An 18,402-nucleotide genomic window follows, 5' to 3' on the forward strand; every position below is an offset into this window, starting at 1 on the left:
CTGCATGTGCTTTGCAAATCTGTTGTAATAAGAGATGTATGTCACCACATCTTGAAACTATCTCCTCCACTTCTGTGACATGGACAGACCAGTTTTTTTAACAAAAAAAAAAAAAAAAAGGAGGAAGAAAAAAAGCCTGCATACTTGGAAGTATGTTTTCATTGTTTAAACACCTCTATCTCCAATGCCCTAAGGGAAGAAAAAAAAGAAACACAAAGTGATTGGAAAAGTCAGGCACATTGCCAGCATTTTAAAGAGCTGTTAGAGAAGAGATTCTAGGCTAGAGATAGGTTCAGAAACTTCCTGAACCAGCATGAGAGATATCAGTAACAGAAACATCCGAAAACAGTTAATCATTTGGTAACACTCTTCACGGATGAATCGTCCTGCAGTGTAGGTGGAGGGGACTTGTGCTGGATTATTTCCATCGATGGATTATTTCCATCCTTTGAGACCGAGGCGCGTGTATGAGGACTGTGAGGATGCCCCCATTGCTGTGGCCGCTGCTGCACGTTCGCCCTCAGCGCCATGCCCTCAGCTCTCGCCCCAGGCTTTGCCTGGAGCTCACGAGCTCTCAGCAGCTGATTAGCGTGCCTTCATCACGTACTGGAAGCAGCTGCCTCCCCAGTTGTCCCACTGCTTGAGAACTGCCATGGCTGAGGTGTTTTGGGTGTCAGCAGGCCTCATGGAGTGTGTGTGCGACCCCTCTGGTGCCTGGCGGCCTCCTGGGCCTTGCCTGGCCCTTCTCACCGAGAAGGCCAAAAGCCTTGGCTCCTTCTCCTGGTCCATCTCCCAGCAACATCTCCCAGACGGCCACGGCACTTCCCTCCCCATGGAGATGCTCAGGTGCTTTTGCTTTCACCACCCCGCAAAACAAAATGCAACAAGAAAACATTTAGACATCCTTGAAGCCAGCCAGCACAAACACAGTTGTGGCAGTGGCTTAAACAGTTTCCAGCACTGTATTAAATAACATGCTTTTGAAAAGCTATGCTGTGCTAAATAAGCCACAGAGAGATGTAAGGGTCATTCCTCAATTTGCACTCCTTCCCTGCTCCCTGCTTAGCATGTTGCAGATCGCTTTAATTACAAATGCTTCCCTTCCCCCCTCCCCCCCCCAAAAAAAAAAAAAAAAAAAAAAAGAATAGCCTAAGCATTGTGGCAAGGAATGGTTTTGTCAGCAAGTGTCTGGTGATTATTCAGCACAGGAAGGAGACAGCTCGTGGTCTAGTGGTGCTGGCTTAATGGGACAGCCTGCCAACGTATCACGAAATTCAGAGTATGGCTGTATGGCTGGTAAGAAGGACAGAGAGGCATCAGGTCACCTGTTGCCCCCTTCTGTTGTAAATAACTTCTGGAGTTGTCTCTTTCCATGTTTAACACATTTTTCCACAGAACTTTTCTGAGGAAAATCTTCAGCTTTAAATTGCATTTGCAAATGTTTGCATGCATCTGGTGCAGTGATGTGCAGAGCTCCTGCAGGTACCAGTGCACTCTGCCATTCCCTTACCTGCTCTCAAGCCTCCTGACAGGGTGTAGCATACTGCATTTTGTGGACAAACTCATTCCCTTGCTGCTTGATGTGTTAGTTCTTACTGTGCCCTGCTCCATCTACTGTGAATTACTGCATTTCCCACTCAGAATGCCTGGATTGCAGCAGCTTTGAAGCACAGACCTGCTGCTAGCAGCAGCTTTGATGGCTATAACTGAACTAAACTTTCTCCTGTCAACCTCAAAGTCCTTCCCAAATTGATCCTGATGAACACAGGCATTATTCTGTGGTGCAGAGTAAGGAGGAGATGAGGAACATCCAGGCTGTGCATCAGAGACACTTTTCTTTTTTTTTTTTCCCCTTTCTTTTTCTCTTTTATGAATGTGATAAAAAGGCAATTGCAGTAATGTATAGAGTGTAAACACCAGAGTCCAACAACAGCAGACTTTAGTCTCGAGGGAACTTCCCTGACCAACTGGGAGAACAACAAAAACCAGCACTATCTGAGCAATACTGTTTATGACTTGCTGGGGCCAAGCCCTCCTGTCTTTGGGAGGGTGCACAGAAGTCATAGTGGTGCTCCTGAACCTCTCTATTCTCTCCCGTGTCCTTCACTAGGTAGGTACAGCCCTGTTTTTGCAAACAGTGGTCAGTGTAGAAGGAGGGCAGCTGCACCATGGCCAGCACCCATGTGCTGAAGCACCAAGTCCAACACCAGCAGCCAGCACCAGGGGCTTTGCAGAGCACTCAAGCATAAGCTGGTGACATTCACCTGCATCTTGCCGGGTAAGTGTCATTTGAGGAAGGAGTGCAGTCAGGGATAAACAACACCAGTGGGTGTTTTCAGGAAAGTGTTTGAAATACCATGGGATTGTTAAACTCGCCGTCAGTTGGTCGTGAACACTTGCCCCGTCATTGCCCTGCTCGTAGCCCCCTGTTGTCATCAAGCAGCAATGGACACAATTACGTGTCAGGGTTCAAACAACAGGACAGCAGAGACAGAGCACTTCAGCATCAGTCAGTACACTTGTGGTGCCACCAGCTGACCAAGCTGAGTGATTTTGGAGAAGGCAGCTGCATCCCTCACTGCCTGCCTCTCCAAGAAGGTACCTGAGACAGAAGATGCTGTGCCCTACTCTTCCCTGCGTGTAGCTTGCACAACAGCTAGCAAGAGCCCAGCAGATTTGCAGCCTGTTGTGCTGCTTGGTTTGGGACTTACTATGTGAGGCACAGCTGTGATCCATCCCCAGGCTACAAAGCCTGCCTTCTGAGGAGAAGCAGCTGGGGCCATGGGCTCTTCCCACAGAGCTGACATGGCCTTTCTTCCTTCTGCACTCATCCCTGGTTTTCCTAGCCTGGTTTTGCTATGCCTGCAGCTCTGAGCTGAGCAGAGAAATGTTGAGAAGCCAGCTAGGATCACCAGGAGTTTTCACTGACATCCACCAAAGGCTAATCTGAGGGTGCATCAGGGCTCCCCTGCTTACACCTCCCCTGCACGGGTATTTTTGTCAATGTTACTGCAATATTTCTTTCATTGTAACACATTTAAAAAGAAAATGAGGTCAGCTCTGATTGACTTCCTTTAGCATGTTTGGGTTTTTGTTCTTATCTCAAGTTTAAAAAAAAAAAAAAAACACAACTGTGTATTTCACATAGAGCACCAGGAGTACTTCTTGGAAGCAATTACTTTGCTGAGTAGATGGATTTTGCAAGCAGTTTGCTTACATTGTACTAATTGCTTTCTTTCTTTTTTTTTTTTTTTTTTTTGAAAAAGAAAAATCCTGAGCAGAGTGCCTTTTGCCTCGAAGGTCTCCATTTATCTCCTGCTGCTTTCCCTTTGCTTTAGGTGCAAGCCCACAGATATCTGCTCAAAAACAACCGCAGAAAAATTCCAAACTCATACATCAGTATGTCCACCCCAAAATAACCAGACTTAACTGTGAGCACTGCCAAATTAAAACATTTGAATGGTCCTACAGGCTCTGTTTTGAGTCTGTGCTGTAGGAGGAATGCTCAGTGTTGCTGCTGTAGTACTAAAATAAAATAAAAGTTCCTGTGTACCCAGATTCGATCTCTCGGACACGTGCTGTCACTGCAGTGCCTGTGAGCACAGCCTGTCTTCTGGGTGCTGTAGGTTTTCAGCTTGGAGCAATCCATGAGCTGGCAGCAGGAACCTGAGGAGGTGTCTTTTTAAATCCCAGTGGCTCTGTTCCACCTTTTCTGCATCTCCATAACTTTGCTGCCTCGTCAGCCCGGTGGCTGGGCTGCAGGCAGCTGCAGCAGCTGAAAGTAATCCAGCTGGACATTGCAGTTATGGTTTGGTAGCAGTGCTGGTCCTTCACTTGCTCTTTCACCAGGGAATAACAGCAGATGTACACTAGTTAGGTCTTCCGTTTTGCAACCTGCATCCATGATTACAACACGGTGTTGTTTCAAGTGGAAGGACGCATACCAAGACCTTCTTTTGAAGACTGATAACCTTGCAGAAACTTCTTGTGTGAAAAGCGCCAGAGAGCCCGGAGGGACCTTTTGTTTTTCCTTTAGGGGGCTGCTTTCAGTGAAGCTGTACCTCTTGTGACCATTTGTTTTTTACAACTGCTACTGGAAGCCAGAGGAGTTATGATGTCTTTCATGGGTGTACCCCTGCTTATGCACTGTCCCCTTTCCCTGAACTGATGTCCAGATCCCATATCTAGAACCTCTTCTTGCTGAGCGATCAGAGCAGCACGTCGTGCAGATGTGGCCAGTTGGCACAGCATGCAGGATTGGTAGGAGGGATCAGAAGGATCCAAGTGCCATCCCAAGCATGCAAAACAAATTAGGCTTGCTTTTCGGATGCCACTCTTTTGTCATTCTTAGCATGCAGGCTCTGCCTTTCCAAGTGTGCTTTCATGGGTGTCTTCTGTCTCTGGCACCCCATGGTGTGGCCTGCCTGGTACACAGCTGGTCTGATACATCTGATCAAACTGGTGTTACTGGTTATTTTAAAACGTAAAGTACCATCCTACTATATATAGTAGCTGTGTGAAGTATTACCAGATCAGCTCTAGTTCGCATCCCAGAGAATTGTTTAAAATGCCTTTTGTGTTTTGAAAACATCTGGATGGTTTTGTTCTCAACCAGCAAAGGTTTTACACTTACCCTCACCTATGTCTTGTGCTCTGTGAGACCGAGGTCCCTGGCTGGGGAGGGTGCTAGGAAGGACACATTCCCAAACTCCTGCCCGGTGGGAGCAGCATGCTTCTCTGAGTGCTCCTGGGGAGCCACGAGGAGCTCTGTGCTGCTGGGAGAAGCCGGTATCCACCCTGGTCTGAAGACAGGTGGCCGTGGAAAATAATTAACATCATCTCTGGTAGGGTCACTAGGGAGGCCAAGTGTCTGGGGGAAGCAGAGATGGCTCCCCTGTGCCCAGCAGCAGCAGCAGCATCACCCAGAACAAACCCAGCTACAGTCAGGACACAGTGAAACTCTCTGCAGAGAAAGTAGTGATGTTAACACTTCTTCCTTCCTTGCTGGGTAGATAGGGGCTGGATCGAAGTGATCTTTATCTGTCACTTCTCACAGGCATGGCCGAGAGGGACGGAGGTGGCTGGGAACCAGCCTGGTTCTGCCATTGGAAGTGTTTCAGCGTTCTGCCGCAATACAATTGCTCTTTCCTGAGTAGGTGGGAGTGAGTGAACCGAAAGAGAAGACATTGGACTATTTTTTTCGTTGTTGTTATTTCTTTTAACATAGCCCAAATCTAGCCCATTATGAGGACACTGGCACAAGCAGTGTGCCAGAGGTTAACGGAGTCGCATCCTCAGAAACATGCAGATTGAGCAACCTTCGATGTGGTATGACAGTGCTCTTTTTTTGTGGTTTCAGAAGCTATTTATGTAGAAATCTTTGAGCCACAGTGACGCAGGGTGTGGTGGTAACACAGTAGCTGAAAGGCAAGCACTATTGTTGGGCACTTCTGGGTCCCATGCTTTGCTTACCAGGGGTTAAACTTAGACCTGGAGAGCACACTGCCAGAGGTAGAGCACTGCTCCCGAAAAGCAGCTGGGACACAAGGAATTATCCGGTGTGCTGAGTCAAACTCACATCAGTGGTAAATGTGTGACTGTGGGGAAACTCACTCAAAAGGCTCATCGCTGGCCTAACCCTGAAGCAGTTTTAGTGGCTACCTTTAGGGGGGATAAGACTGAGGTTGCCTCCTTCATAGGGATGAGGGGTGTCTCATGCATTCCGAATTTCTCCCTTGCTTTGATTTTCACCTGCTCACGCTAGACTGAGGACATAATGCAGAACTGTGCAGAGCATCACTTCCCCAGTAACTGTATTCCAGCACTTTCAACAGCCGAGAGAAAGGACCAGCTGAAGATGTACCTTTTTTTTTTTTTTTTTCAGTATAAAGCCTTGTTTGGCAATGTGATTCTCGAGTAAAGGCTAAATTTTATCAATGCAGTCTTCTGTGTTTGCCTGAAGAGTTTTAATCAATATCGATTCAGTGACAGCATGCACGAGGGAAATTACAGAGAAGCTGCCACTGGCATTCAGATGTATTCACCAACACCAGTGAAGCATTTCCAGGCTCGTTCACTGTGTCTCCCATTTTAAGTACGGGAAATACTGTTTTTACCACAGTGAAATTATATGCTGCAGGATGGCGAACACCCTTCTGACAGGGGAAAAAAAGTGCCTACTGTACACTTTTGCAGTGCTTCTTTCTGCATGATAATATTTTAATGAATCCACAGACTGGCTTCACTGAAGTTGATAAAGCACTTGTCTTTGATTCTTCCTGACATCTAAGACTTAAGTTACAGTATAAAGTGATCTTATCCAAACAGTGAACATCAGGTGTTCCAAGGGAAACCAGAGGCATCTGTGAGAGCCAAGAGGTAGTTGCTTCCCTTTAAATCTTGTCTCATCTGCAGAGTAGAAAGACAAGCTAGAAGCTGTGTTTTCTGCCTGTCAGCCTCATCTAGACAGGTTTAAATGAGTACATGTAGAATTAAGTGCTGAAACCTGGAACTTACCCCTCCGATAAGCTGTCGGTATATACGTACCACAAAGAAAATCAGGGTGGTTAATCACTCGGTGGTTCTCTTGTGAAGTGCTGTGCCATGCCTGTCTGCTGTTCCAGGGCTTTATCCTGCCTCTGCTCTGTCATTGCTCTTTGTAGATGTGTCGGTGGTCGGGTGATAGCAGGAGCAACGTCCTTTGGGCCTGGACACCCTCTTTCTCCATGTGAGAGCTGCTTGACCTGCAGCATGTACGGGGGACTTGCGTGCATGGGCTATCCCAGGCAGTATTTTATTTTGTTAACATTTAGATCAGGAGTAGAAGGTCTGCTTGGGAAGAAGGCTTTCCCAACAAATACAGAAGACCATCTGATTGTCCAGGAAGACATATTCTGGAGTCCCCTTAACCATGAGAGCTCCTTCCCTGTTGTGCCTCTCAATCTGGAGCTCTGCTCTTTGCTTTGCCAGGGAGGAACAGACGTCATGGTTGATTCTGCTCTAAAATCTGTGTTTTGTGTAACTGGACTTAACACAGTTGGCTCAAGGGATGTCCACCACACCTTACCAGCTAGCTATCATTGGATAAATTCCACTAGGGCTCTGTCAAATAAAAGCGCACACAGATTTCTTGCAGTTGAGTGTACAGTGCTACCATTTCAAGTGTCTCTACCCTTATGTAGCACTTTGTCCTGTTCACAGTCTGGTACGAGCATGGGAGAAGCTGTTTTTATTCCTATTAAGGAAGCAGATAGAGGCTAATATGTTCCTTCTAATATTACTAGTTTCATCTTACGTAAGAATCAAAGCAGGCCTTTACACATTAAGTTGCATCCACCCATGCTTCATTTGGAAACTTGTGTTGCAACTGGAGCTTATCCAAAGATAATACCAGCAACGCTTAATGTCCCTGACAACAAAGGAAAATACAATTAAACAATCTCATGCATCAATGTTGCTTGAAATCTGCTAAACAAAGTGTATAGCTTAAGTGTGGCATTGTGACCGTCCCCGGGAAAGTGCCAGAGTACGCAGGGGGTTTATGGATTCCCAAAAGAAAAGCAGGGAAAACAGTGGTTTTTTTTCAACACCGCCATGAAAGATTTTTCTGTGCTTAAAACCTGCAGGTAGTTACAGGAGCGAAGAAACGCCCAGGTCCCAGGCATGCTAAATATACCTTGGAGGTGCAGGCAGAACAGAGCCCGACTTGTGAGCTGCCTGCGGGGTGCCAGCCGTCCCGCTCCTGCCTGAGGTGACCTCTGGCCGTGAGCCTTCACGTGGGGGTGGCCCTGTTAGCATGGCCACCACAAGGACTTTGGGGTTGCCCACTCTCTGCTGACCCACAGGGCTTCCTCACGGCTGATGTTGACAGAAGGGATGGGGTTCTTGGCATTGTCCATGGAGACATAGGTGCACCGTGAAGGGTGTTTTGCATGTCTTCAGGCCCATCAGCTCAGAGTCACCACAGGGCCACTGCTTGTCACCCCCAGCTGCCCCACGCCAGGGACTGAGGGCCTCAGAAATTCCTCTTGCCTCTGGGACACGTCTGTCCCCCACCCGGTGTGTCAAGTCTCATGACCATGAGCAACCACTGCCAGTAAAGAGGAGGCTGCATTTCAGCTAGGTGGTACAAGTGGGATGCCAGGTGTGGACTGAAAGGTGATTTCTTGCTCCTAATTTTCCCCATAGCTCTGTTGCTTGTGTTTCTTTCTGCTGTGTCACTGTGACACAGGGACACCATCACCATGAGCCCCATGAGCCTCTGATCAGCGGGACTTTGGTGCTCCTGTTCTGGCCGAGCTACCACCACTGGTTTGGGACTGCCTGGGCATTTCTGTCTGCAGTAAAGCATAAAGGCTCTTGTAGAATGGCTGAAAGCTGAAAAAGACACTGAGGTTTCCTCTGTGTGTCAGGTTTTTGGCAACAGAGAAACTCCACGGGGACTACTGTTTGTCTTTACACAGAGATAAATACTCAAATTGCTTTGGCAACAGCCAGGCCTTTATTCAGAGATTAGCTTCACATATCTTTATGAATTTAGAAATCAGTTGGAATCCTGACCATTGGCACTTAATGACTTCCTGTTTTTGTCTAAAATGTTTTTTTTTTTACAGATAAATGGCTTACTTTTGTCTCTTGGGGGGGCGGGGGAAATAAAAAAACATTTTCTCTCTCCTGCAGTCATCATTAGATCAGTGATGAAGTCCATTTTCCCTTAAAAACCTTTTGAGTTGAGGGATTCAAACGGATGTGGATAAGCTGCCCTAGGCTCAAGCAATTCCTTTTCTTTTCTGAAAGCAGCTCGCGCGTGCCATCTTTGGAGGATATCCTTTAAAACAACAACAAGCCTACGTTTGAAACAAGGGTATATCCAAACACCTTTGGTTTGCATGTGTCAGTTGAAAAACAGCCCTGGTCTCCTAAATTTGCATTACTGTTGATTTCTGCTGCAGAGATGTCAACCAGAGGCTATCTGAGGGTGGCCAGGTCAGCTGGCCAGAGATCAGCAAACTCGTTTCACTGCGCTGCTCGCAGCGGGCAGAGAATGACACCAAGTGCTAACCTGGGCCGGAGTCTAATGTGTACCCAAGTACTGATGGCTTGCTTCTGCCCACGTCTCATTTTCTCTTCAGTTTGTTTTGCTTTGTTATCATTCATCCTCAGGCAAGCTGGCTTGAGGAGGCAAAAGCATGAGTTGGAAGAGAAGGCCAAAAGGTGTCAGCCACCCCAAAAAACAGGAAGGTGTGATGGTGGTGGGGACTGTAGATGTAGCCCCAACCACTGGTGTTTTCTGTCTGTCCATTTCCATGCTGCTGGTCAGCAAAGGGTGCCACTGAGGATGTTGGATAGCATTTATTGTCAGCACTTTGCCAGATGGTGCGGTGGGACAGCTGTATCTTCAGTTGTCTCCGTGTACAGAAAATGTAGGTACATAAATTAATGCAGGGTTTCATCTTTACACAAGAAAGGTATTTTTTTACAGTGAGAACAACCCATCGCTGGAACAACCTCCACAGGGACATGGTCAAGTCCCCAGCACTGCAGGCTTTCAAAACACAACTGGACAGGGTGCTAGATAGTTTCATCTAGGCTCCTTTTTCCCACAAAACGTCAGACCTGATGGTCTTTTGAGGTTCCTTCCAGACTGGGCTGTTCTGTGGTTCTTTGATTCTGTGACAAGGATGAAAGAGACGAGCAGTCACAGGTGAAATATTAAGTATTATTGTTGACAAAGATGGCCATGCCTTAAACACTGAACAAATCCTGTGCACAGGAGCTCAAAGATGAAGACATGTTTGAAGCAGGCATACTGCATCCTCCTGGGAAGAAGTGCATTTTGGAAGAAGGTATGATTTCTGTGCTTCTCTACAATGCAGCCATTAGTTTGTGCAAAGTCCGACCAAACACAACAGCTCAACATCCTGAAGTAGGATTCAGGAAGAGGTTGGAGTGTGGGCATGCATCTTCTATCTGTGGAGAAGGTAGGAAATCAGGGAATGTATACAGTGCTAGCAGAAGCAGCTTATTATTTTAAAGTCCCTTTGTCAACCATGCATACACTAGATTGAAAAATCTGGCAAACCTGTCCGTTTTCCATGTGAAATTGGGAAAAACTGTGGGAGATTTGCTCCCTGTCCATAGGGAGGTCAGGATTTTGTCTATTAAATGCAAATTCAGACTTCCTCAGCTCATGGGAGACTAAAACAGGGGTCCCAGGAATGGGGCAAGTATAGTGCTGTGAAGGACAGGCTGGTAACTCATATCATTGGGACCCTTCCATACACCTCCTAGTCGGGTATTTTCTCCTACTTCCTGGATTCTTTTGCCCCAAACCATCTTTCAAGAAGCATATGTAAGATACGGTTTCATGAAGATGGATGCAGATTTTTGTTAGCTTTTCTTTGTTCTCATTTCCCATTTTGCACTGCTGGAGATATTGCCCCTTCCCCTCACACACAACCCATCACAGAAATGTCAGGTGTGAAACCCAAGGTTTCTACTGCATCAGAGTTTCTCAGCCAGGATACATGTGATAGAAAGCAGTATTTTGCACTCAGTCAGAAACACAAAGCATGGTAAGCCCCAAGCCTGATGGAGCCTTGGAGCCTGTAGATAGAGGTGCAAGACTCATATCTCAATCTTTGCAGACTTTGCCAAATCTAGCATGGGATTATTTTACCTTTCTTAACCTGGTCCATTTCTGGTAGCCACATTTTATATTTTAGCATAAAAATTCCATGGGTGAAAGCAAACCTTACCCCAATGCCGAGTATTTCCAGCAGAAAACTACAGATAACAGCAACAACTGTGTTTTCATTCAGTAAGAACTATAAGCTATATTGTAGTAATGTTGTGGCAAAATCGGGGACAGTGATGTCAGACTAGCATTAGAAGAATGACGCCCACGCTCTGTATGTTTACAGCATGATAAATGGTCTTCACAGGTCCTTTGCATATATAATAATCCAGCATTCATTTTAGATTTCATTCTATAATATTTCTATCTGGGGAAAACAATACATAGCTATAAACAAGGTCTATTTCATGCAGTACTTATCTCCATTCGAGCTATGCACACAATAATATGCAGGGTGATAAGGAGGCTTATTGATAAAGCTTTACAGATGGCGAGGGCATGAAAAAGTGCAGTTGTGCTGCAGCTGATGAGGTTTTTTCCCCAGCTAGCATAGCAAGCGGCTGTCCCTGCTGAAGGTGTCATTGTGCTGGGAAATATCAGGCATTTCTGAAGCCTTTTGGCTATAGCTCTGTTAAATACAGCCAGGGCTCTGTGCTTTTACATTTGTTTTTAATTAGCAAGGCAGATGTAACGCAGAGTTTCCCCCGCACCTCCACCACCTTGCTGCACAACGGGCAGGCCACCGCTTGCCCGCAGCTCGTTTTGGATGCTGCTGTTTCTGTTTTCTATCTCCATGCTTTCCAACTTCAGTACCTTCCAGCTTTCTCCGCCAGCCACCAGCCAGCCAGGTCTGTGCTGCTGTGCTCCCATGGAAGTTGTGTCCCCACATCGTTGCAGAAGGCACAGCAAGAACCTGATCCCTGTCGGTCACCAGTGGTGGTGCTCAGTGTTCTTCTCTCTCCTGGTCCTTGGATGTCCTGCTGGAACAGGTGGTGTAGCTGCCCACCATACTCTGACACGAGGAGGGGATTTGGAGAGGACAACCTCTCCTCTTTCTCCCTAAATCGAGCCCTTTCCATATTTTCCTACTCCACCACTCCTCCAGATGAGGAACCTGCAGGTTGAGCTTGAGAGCGTGCCAGAAAACAGCGAAGTCAGGGTGGACACGCAGATGGGTGGAAGAGGGCTCACAGCAGGGACATGCAGTTGTTAAGGAAAATGGTTATGGAAAATAAATGTTTCAGGACAGGGACGTATTGGTGCAGGTCACATCGCACCAGAGCCTGAGAGTAACCTCCCTCACGCCCCTTTCCCTCCTTCCAGCTCTGCCTCGCTGCTTTCTACTTGAAATGCACTTTTTCTCCTCATTCACGAGAAGCCGTGGATGCTCCCCCCTGCATGTGGGAGATCAGGGTACGAGCAGCAGCAGTGTGTGACTTGGCAGGAGCAGCCCTGCTCCTTTTATTTCACCATTGTGAGAGAGGGGAAAATAAATGTTCATGGAATAAATGCAGTCTGTCTTCATCCAAGGCAAAAAGGCTGAATAAAAAATAAATAAATATAAAAAAATGGTGCTGCTTAGGAAATGCTTTGCCTGCTAACCTGAGAAGTTTCAAGAGCAGCTGTGTCTGGGCTGGGTTGTGTCCTTGGCCACCGCAGGGACACCACGGCGGGGGACACGGAGGGACAGGGGCACTTACCTGTGCTTGGTTTAGGGTCTGTGCAGTGTCTGCCCTGCACTTCTCTGAAGAACAGAAGAAAGCTCCTTAAGACATACTGGGAATGTTTCTCCCGCCCTTTTCAACACCTTTACTATTAACCATGTCCAATCTTCTGGCTGTGCGTGCTTCTCAGGAGGGGGACCCGTACTTGCTTTGGCTATAACCAAGTTTTTGTAAATACAGGCATCAGTGTGAGGCAGTCTCCACTGGCAGGAAAACAAATCATCCCAAAAGGTCTGTTCTTAGCGATAAACTAAACCATGGCGTGACTGCCTGTGGTAGCACAGATGTGATTTGTCTCTCAGGTATGGCCTTAAAGCAATATTTCTGTGTTTTCAGAGACTGTTGTTTACCTTACCCTTTTTTTCTTTCTGTACTGTGTGAAATTTGTTGTGTTGTTTTTGCAGACATTCATTAGAGGACTGAGGACTTAGCAATAAGTGACTAGTTTGTCAGTGTTTATCCTCATGTGGTGGTATGTTTCCTTTCTGCTGCCCTTTTCTTGGAGTTGTTTTCTCTTTTGTTTTTCAAGTTGCTCATTTTTGTGTGATTTATCATGCGTGGTTTCGTGTGTCTGTTGCCCACAACGGTTTTTACTCTCTCGCAATCACGTCTTGACATGATGCCACACTTACCCAGGAGTTTCCAGGCTTGCAGCTACCATGGATTTTATTTCAATCCAGACAGCTGCACTGGACAGGGGTTCAGGGCAGACATGATGTAGTCATACCATGGTCACTGGAAAGCCCTCAGCACAACTTCCCCGCAGCATAGCGAGCCAGACTATGCACGAGGAGTTGGAGTTCCAGCCCTGAGTGAGATGTATCATCACGCAGCAAGTTCCAGAAGATGAGATTCATGTCATGACTGCTTTGTTGTAACTCAGATTTGTGCTTCCCGGTCTATAGGGATGCTTCCCCTCTTGTCACATTAAATCTTGTTAAAGGATGCTGTGCTATTTTCCCTGTTCCTCAAGCTTTCCCACCCCTCAGCCTGATGGGCATTTCCCAGACCCAGAGGGCAGACCTTGGCCAAGCACTGTGGGGATGTTGCTCACGCTGCAGACCAGCAGCCAGGTCAGCTCCATGTGAGGCCAGCACCTTACGGGCTGCCAGGGCTGGAGGCGTCACCCCAGGGCACTCTCTGTGCAGGCAACTCAAGGACTTACCATCTGCAGCTTCGTTTGTGCATGTTGGGCTCTCCCAGTGCCATGGCAGGACAATGACATACCCGTAGAGATGATCAGATGTGATTCCTTGAATGCAGTAGATCTGCTTTGTATGTCCTTGTAACGCGGGTTTCATGGCATTCGTAAAATGCTGAGATGCACCTGGGAGTTGATCACTTTGGGCTCCTCTTGATTCTGTCCCTGAGCAGAAAAATACATCAAGACTTTGAAGTATGCTGAAGGCTTCTCAGTATATAGGCAGCATGAGGCTTTTGGATCTTGTTTTATTAGATGTGATATTTTTAGATCTTCATTGTTGGTGAAATCAATGCACAGCAGATTTCAGAAAAGGGAAGAATTTAACCTCACTTTCAGCTTAGTATCACTTTACTTTGACAAATATTCCAAGAAAGAAGTAGAAAAAATAAACTCCAAGCCTTTTTCATTCCAGGACGAGAATTCCACCTTTAACAGATGACCTACATCTGAAGTAGCAGGAGCCTGCCACTTTTACATTCCTTGCACTGTACCTAATTCAAACACGCCCTCACCGTGAGTGATGCTTTCCAGTATTTTCCAGGGCACTGACAGTTAAATAACAAGTGAGAGAAAACCGGAGGCATTGTTTGTGTCACCATTTGCAAGCACTTAGCTTAATAAGCCACAGGAGCCATTAGCGTGGTGGGAAGTTTTGCTAGGAAAATCCCAGGGGCTAAAGGGAAACAAAACCCGCTAGACTGAATGGGGCTGGCTTCAATGGCTTTGCTTCCCAATAACAAACGAGCCGTCTGTTCCGAAGCCTGAAACTCACACTGTGTGCCCAAAGGTCAGTCCTGGATCTTGCGTGGAAGAAACTGCGTGGAAGAAACCAGATGGGAAGTCGGCGGGGTCTGCCACCGGGGGCCAGGACAGCCCAAGTTACCTCTCGGGTCTGGAGCCACACGCTTCTTCTGCTCTCCACAGCCTCGTCACCAGTGGGCATGAGCAGCAGGGTGGCAGCATGCAGAGTGACGGCTTCCTCCGCTCTCAGAGCTGCCTCGGGCATCAGCCCTACATTTTTTCTTTTTATTTTTGAGGGCAGAATGAGGAGCGCAGAGAGTTTAGTTGCTTGCTGGACCACAGCCCTCTTTTTTCTGGAGTGCAACCATGTCAGGCCTCAGCATGTAGTTTATTGGACGTACCTGAGATACTGAGGAGCCTTGAGAGGCTCCAAAACTCCACCTGAGACCAATGTTCAGATGTTCAGTGCAGTGGGCTGCATGTGGACTTCTGTCAGCGATTTTGGGGCTTTCTCAGGGGCCAAGGGCAACCTGCCTCGCCGTACTGCTGCCTCTTGTTGCTGCTATTAACGTGTCCAAAACTGATAGCAACAGAATGATCTGTTTGATACGTTTAGTTTCTCCACAAAAAGATTTGAAACAAAACAACAAAAAATGTTGGAAAATTGGAAGCTTTCAATCGCAACTTTGAGCAACCCTTGGAGAGCCTTCCTGTCAGCCCCATTGTTCCCACGTTGGACTTCTCTGCTACAGGCTGGGTGAGGATGCTGTCATCGTCTTTTGTCCTTGACTGGAGATCCCATGACTTGCAGAGTTCCCGTCTCTGATGTTACTCTCCAGAGGCAGCCTGTAATGAAGAAAATACATGCCAAAGCTGGAACAAAGTCCACCACTGCCTCGCTAGCTAGGAGGCTGAGCACAGCACGCACAGCTTCTGCAGCGAGTGGTTGAATTTGAAAGATTTTCTCAGTTTCTGCAGAAACAAGCTCAGCAGGGCTGCTCTGTGAGGAAGGCAGCCTCTGAATCAGCCTGGGCAATCCTGCATGTAACAAGATGCTGTTTTCTACTCTTGTGGGAACAGGTATGAGTAAGGGACAAAAGAATAAAACCCTCTGCCCAGGTTTCAAGTGCTCTTTTCCAGGACTGCTGGAATCCAAAAGAGCTGCAGACAAAGGCTCTGAAGTGTGCTCGTGTTTGATGCCACCTCACTGTGGGAGAATTTCAGCCCTATTCTGTAAATCTGCTGCCAGCCCCTAACAAAGTAATCTGGCAAAAGAAGTCAGGGCTTTGTACTGGCAGCTGGCATCTCACCTCCCAGCATCTTTCCCTGTGTGAGTTGTTGACCAGCAAAGTGATAGGCATTGAGGGGCACTGTGGCACCACTGTTTGCAAGCAAATTCGGTTTGGGGTTGTTCTTTGGTGCGTTGAAAACCTGTGTGTGCTTGCCCGGTTGGCAACCAGCGTCTTGTAGCACAGCACACCCTTCAGAGCCATTCAGAAACCACTCCTCTGCCTGATCTGGGTGAGCAGCATCTGAAGGGAAAGGTGTTTGCATGGCGTGCGGCTGCTGCTGCCCAAGCTGCGGACAGCAAGCAGCAAGGCAGAGTCTGACTGAGGGCAGCTATGAGACCCACAGAGCTCATTGCTGCCAAAAAAAGGGAGGCAGCATGTTAGCAAATACCACGGTGATACAAGAACCTGCTGGAAACAGAGTTGGCTGGGCAGTGCTGGGAAGCCCTCATAGCTTCTCTTAAGCCTGCCGGCTGATGATAAGACCTCGGTTCCCACCACCACCAAGCATGTCAGCCTGGAAAATCTCAGGAGCACTGTCTTTGCTCTGACAGGGTCTGTGGGCAAGGGCTTCCCCCGTTGTACTTGGGTTCAAAACCTTTGTAACCCTGCAAAAAGTTAGCATCACTGTTTGACTCAGTACTTTCAGTAAAATGCAAGGCATTTTGATTTCATTTCTGCATTGAGCTCCAAATGTTGTTCTGGGCCTTGTCCCCATCAGGGCTTTGCAAAGCAGAGAAAGGAGGGGGAAGCATTTAAATCAGGCTAAGGCTCTTTGGCATTTGCACTATTGAAGCCCGAGGAGTCTCTGAATTTCTGTTGAATAGAGCCCTAAGAAAAGGAGTAGATTTGTTGAAGGACGGCATTTCAGTGCAAGAAGGATGTGTGTTTAGGACTTTCCATTACATAATAGGGCTGAAATGGATTAACAAGACCGAGGCTTTCTTTTTTCTTGAGAATTGCTGCCTGCACCACTTTTTCTCTATTACTGATGCTTCAGTCACAGCTCTCACAGAAAGGTTTCCTTTGTTGTTATTGGTTCGAGAAGTAAATTACAGCATTGTTTCTCCTGATCAAGAGATTGATTAGTCAGAGGTCTCTAACTGAAGGGGAAAATGTTCCTCATCATCAACTTTAAATGCAGGCGTATGTGCCAAGCGGAGAACATTTAAAATCATGGGGGGGGGGGGAGCGCCTTGCTCTTTTGATGTGCTGCCCATAACTGTTCATGGGTCTCTGAAAGGCAGCCATCTCATCAGGTCAGTGAAGAAAATAGTGTGGGAAAGATGCCCTTGAATAAGAAAACTAAACACCACCACTTCCAGCTGGATGGTTCTCGTGGTGTTGTGACGGGTGCCAGCACGTTGGTATATCTGTGGGTTTTGTTGTGTGTCGTCTCCTCTTCCCCTCACCAGGTGCTTTCATAATCTGCTGGACCCCGGGATTAGTCTTGCTGCTCCTCGACGTCTGCTGCCCGCAGTGCAACGTCCTGGCCTACGAGAAGTTCTTCCTGCTCCTGGCCGAGTTCAACTCCGCCATGAACCCCATCATCTACTCCTACCGGGACAAGGAGATGAGCGCGACCTTCAAGCAGATCCTCTGCTGCCAGCGCAGCGACAACGCCAACGGCCCCACCGAAGGCTCGGACCGCTCGGCGTCCTCGCTCAACCACACCATCCTGGCCGGCGTCCACAGCAATGACCACTCGGTGGTGTAAAGCCCCCCGCCAGCCAGCCACACGGCCAACAAAGCCACCCCGGGGAGGTAACCCACTCGTAAAGGTTTTTTTGTTGTTGTTTTTTTTTTCTTTTTCTCAAACACTAATGGACTACGAGCGCTTCTCTTCCAGGCAGCCCGGCACAGCAGCTGGTGCCGGGACCGGCCGTGCTGCCAGGCCTTTGCCTTCTGCTCGCAGAAGGTGGGAAGCAGACGCCTTGCAGCCACGCTCACCCCTGAGAAGCCTCGCTGAGACTTCGTCGGCCCTCGCGGCGTCTTGGTGCCAGTCTGAATCAACTCTGATTAATTAAGCTTATACCTGCTTCACTGCATTTACATGTAGCCACTTAGTCTTTTTAAAAAGGGAGTAAAGGGGATAAAAGTATGCCTTTCATTTAATAGACATGTAATATTTATCACCATCAGCATGCTTTTGATGAACATTTTCTGTGCAGGGAGTAAAACTGTGCTCTAGTCTTCGTATCCTTAGCCACACTGCCGTAACTACAGTAAAAACAAAAGTATTTTTTCTAATACAGGCAACAGGAAGATGATGGAAACTGACTCTTCCTACCTTCGTTACTGGTGTTAGAGAGCATGCATGTTCTGTGTGTATGCAGATTGTTTTAATTATGGGAAGAAAAAAAAAAGCTTGTTGTAAAGTCTGCAGGAAAGTAGAAAAGCATAGACTGTATTCCAGTGTTTGTTTAGATTATGAAATAAACAATACTCTAGTCACAAGGTATTTAATGTTCTTCTTTGAAGTGTGGTATGAAATGTGTAACATGTGAGGGGTCCCAAGTTTTTCAGGGTCAAGTTCTTAAAGTAGGACACATCTCTAGGGCTCTTCAAGGGCTACAGTCATGTTGGTAAGTTTAAAAAAAAAAAAACACATATTTTTGCTGTTGGAATGCTTTTCTTGTTCATGATGGAACGAAATGGGATTTTTAACATGAAAAAAATATATACATTTTTAAAAAACTTTTATTCTAATTAGAAACACAACTTCTGTGTTTTGCACTGAGAAATGTTTGTAGGGTATCTCCTACATTATTTACCCTGCATTTCAGAAGCAGTGGGCTGCTAAGAATG

General features: G+C 47.0%; 1 protein-coding gene across 5 annotated transcripts in view; it reads left to right on the top strand.

Annotated features, from left to right (window-relative positions):
• LPAR1 (lysophosphatidic acid receptor 1) overlaps positions 1-18,051 on the top strand; it is a 69,751-nt gene extending 51,700 nt beyond the window's left edge. For 3 of the 5 annotated variants that reach the window (XM_035564556.2, XM_035564558.2, XM_035564557.2), the window contains exon 4: positions 17,010-18,051. In XM_035564556.2, coding sequence (XP_035420449.1) covers positions 17,010-17,311 — 302 coding nt within the window. In that variant the 3' untranslated portion in view covers positions 17,312-18,051. The remainder of the gene's footprint in view (positions 1-17,009) is intronic. The other 2 variants (XM_035564560.2, XM_035564561.2) reach the window with 1 other exon arrangement.
• Positions 18,052-18,402: the final 351 nt, after the last annotated feature.

This window comes from Cygnus atratus, chromosome Z (assembly GCF_013377495.2).
Source record: "Cygnus atratus isolate AKBS03 ecotype Queensland, Australia chromosome Z, CAtr_DNAZoo_HiC_assembly, whole genome shotgun sequence".
Classification (NCBI taxonomy): Eukaryota; Metazoa; Chordata; class Aves; order Anseriformes; family Anatidae; genus Cygnus; species Cygnus atratus.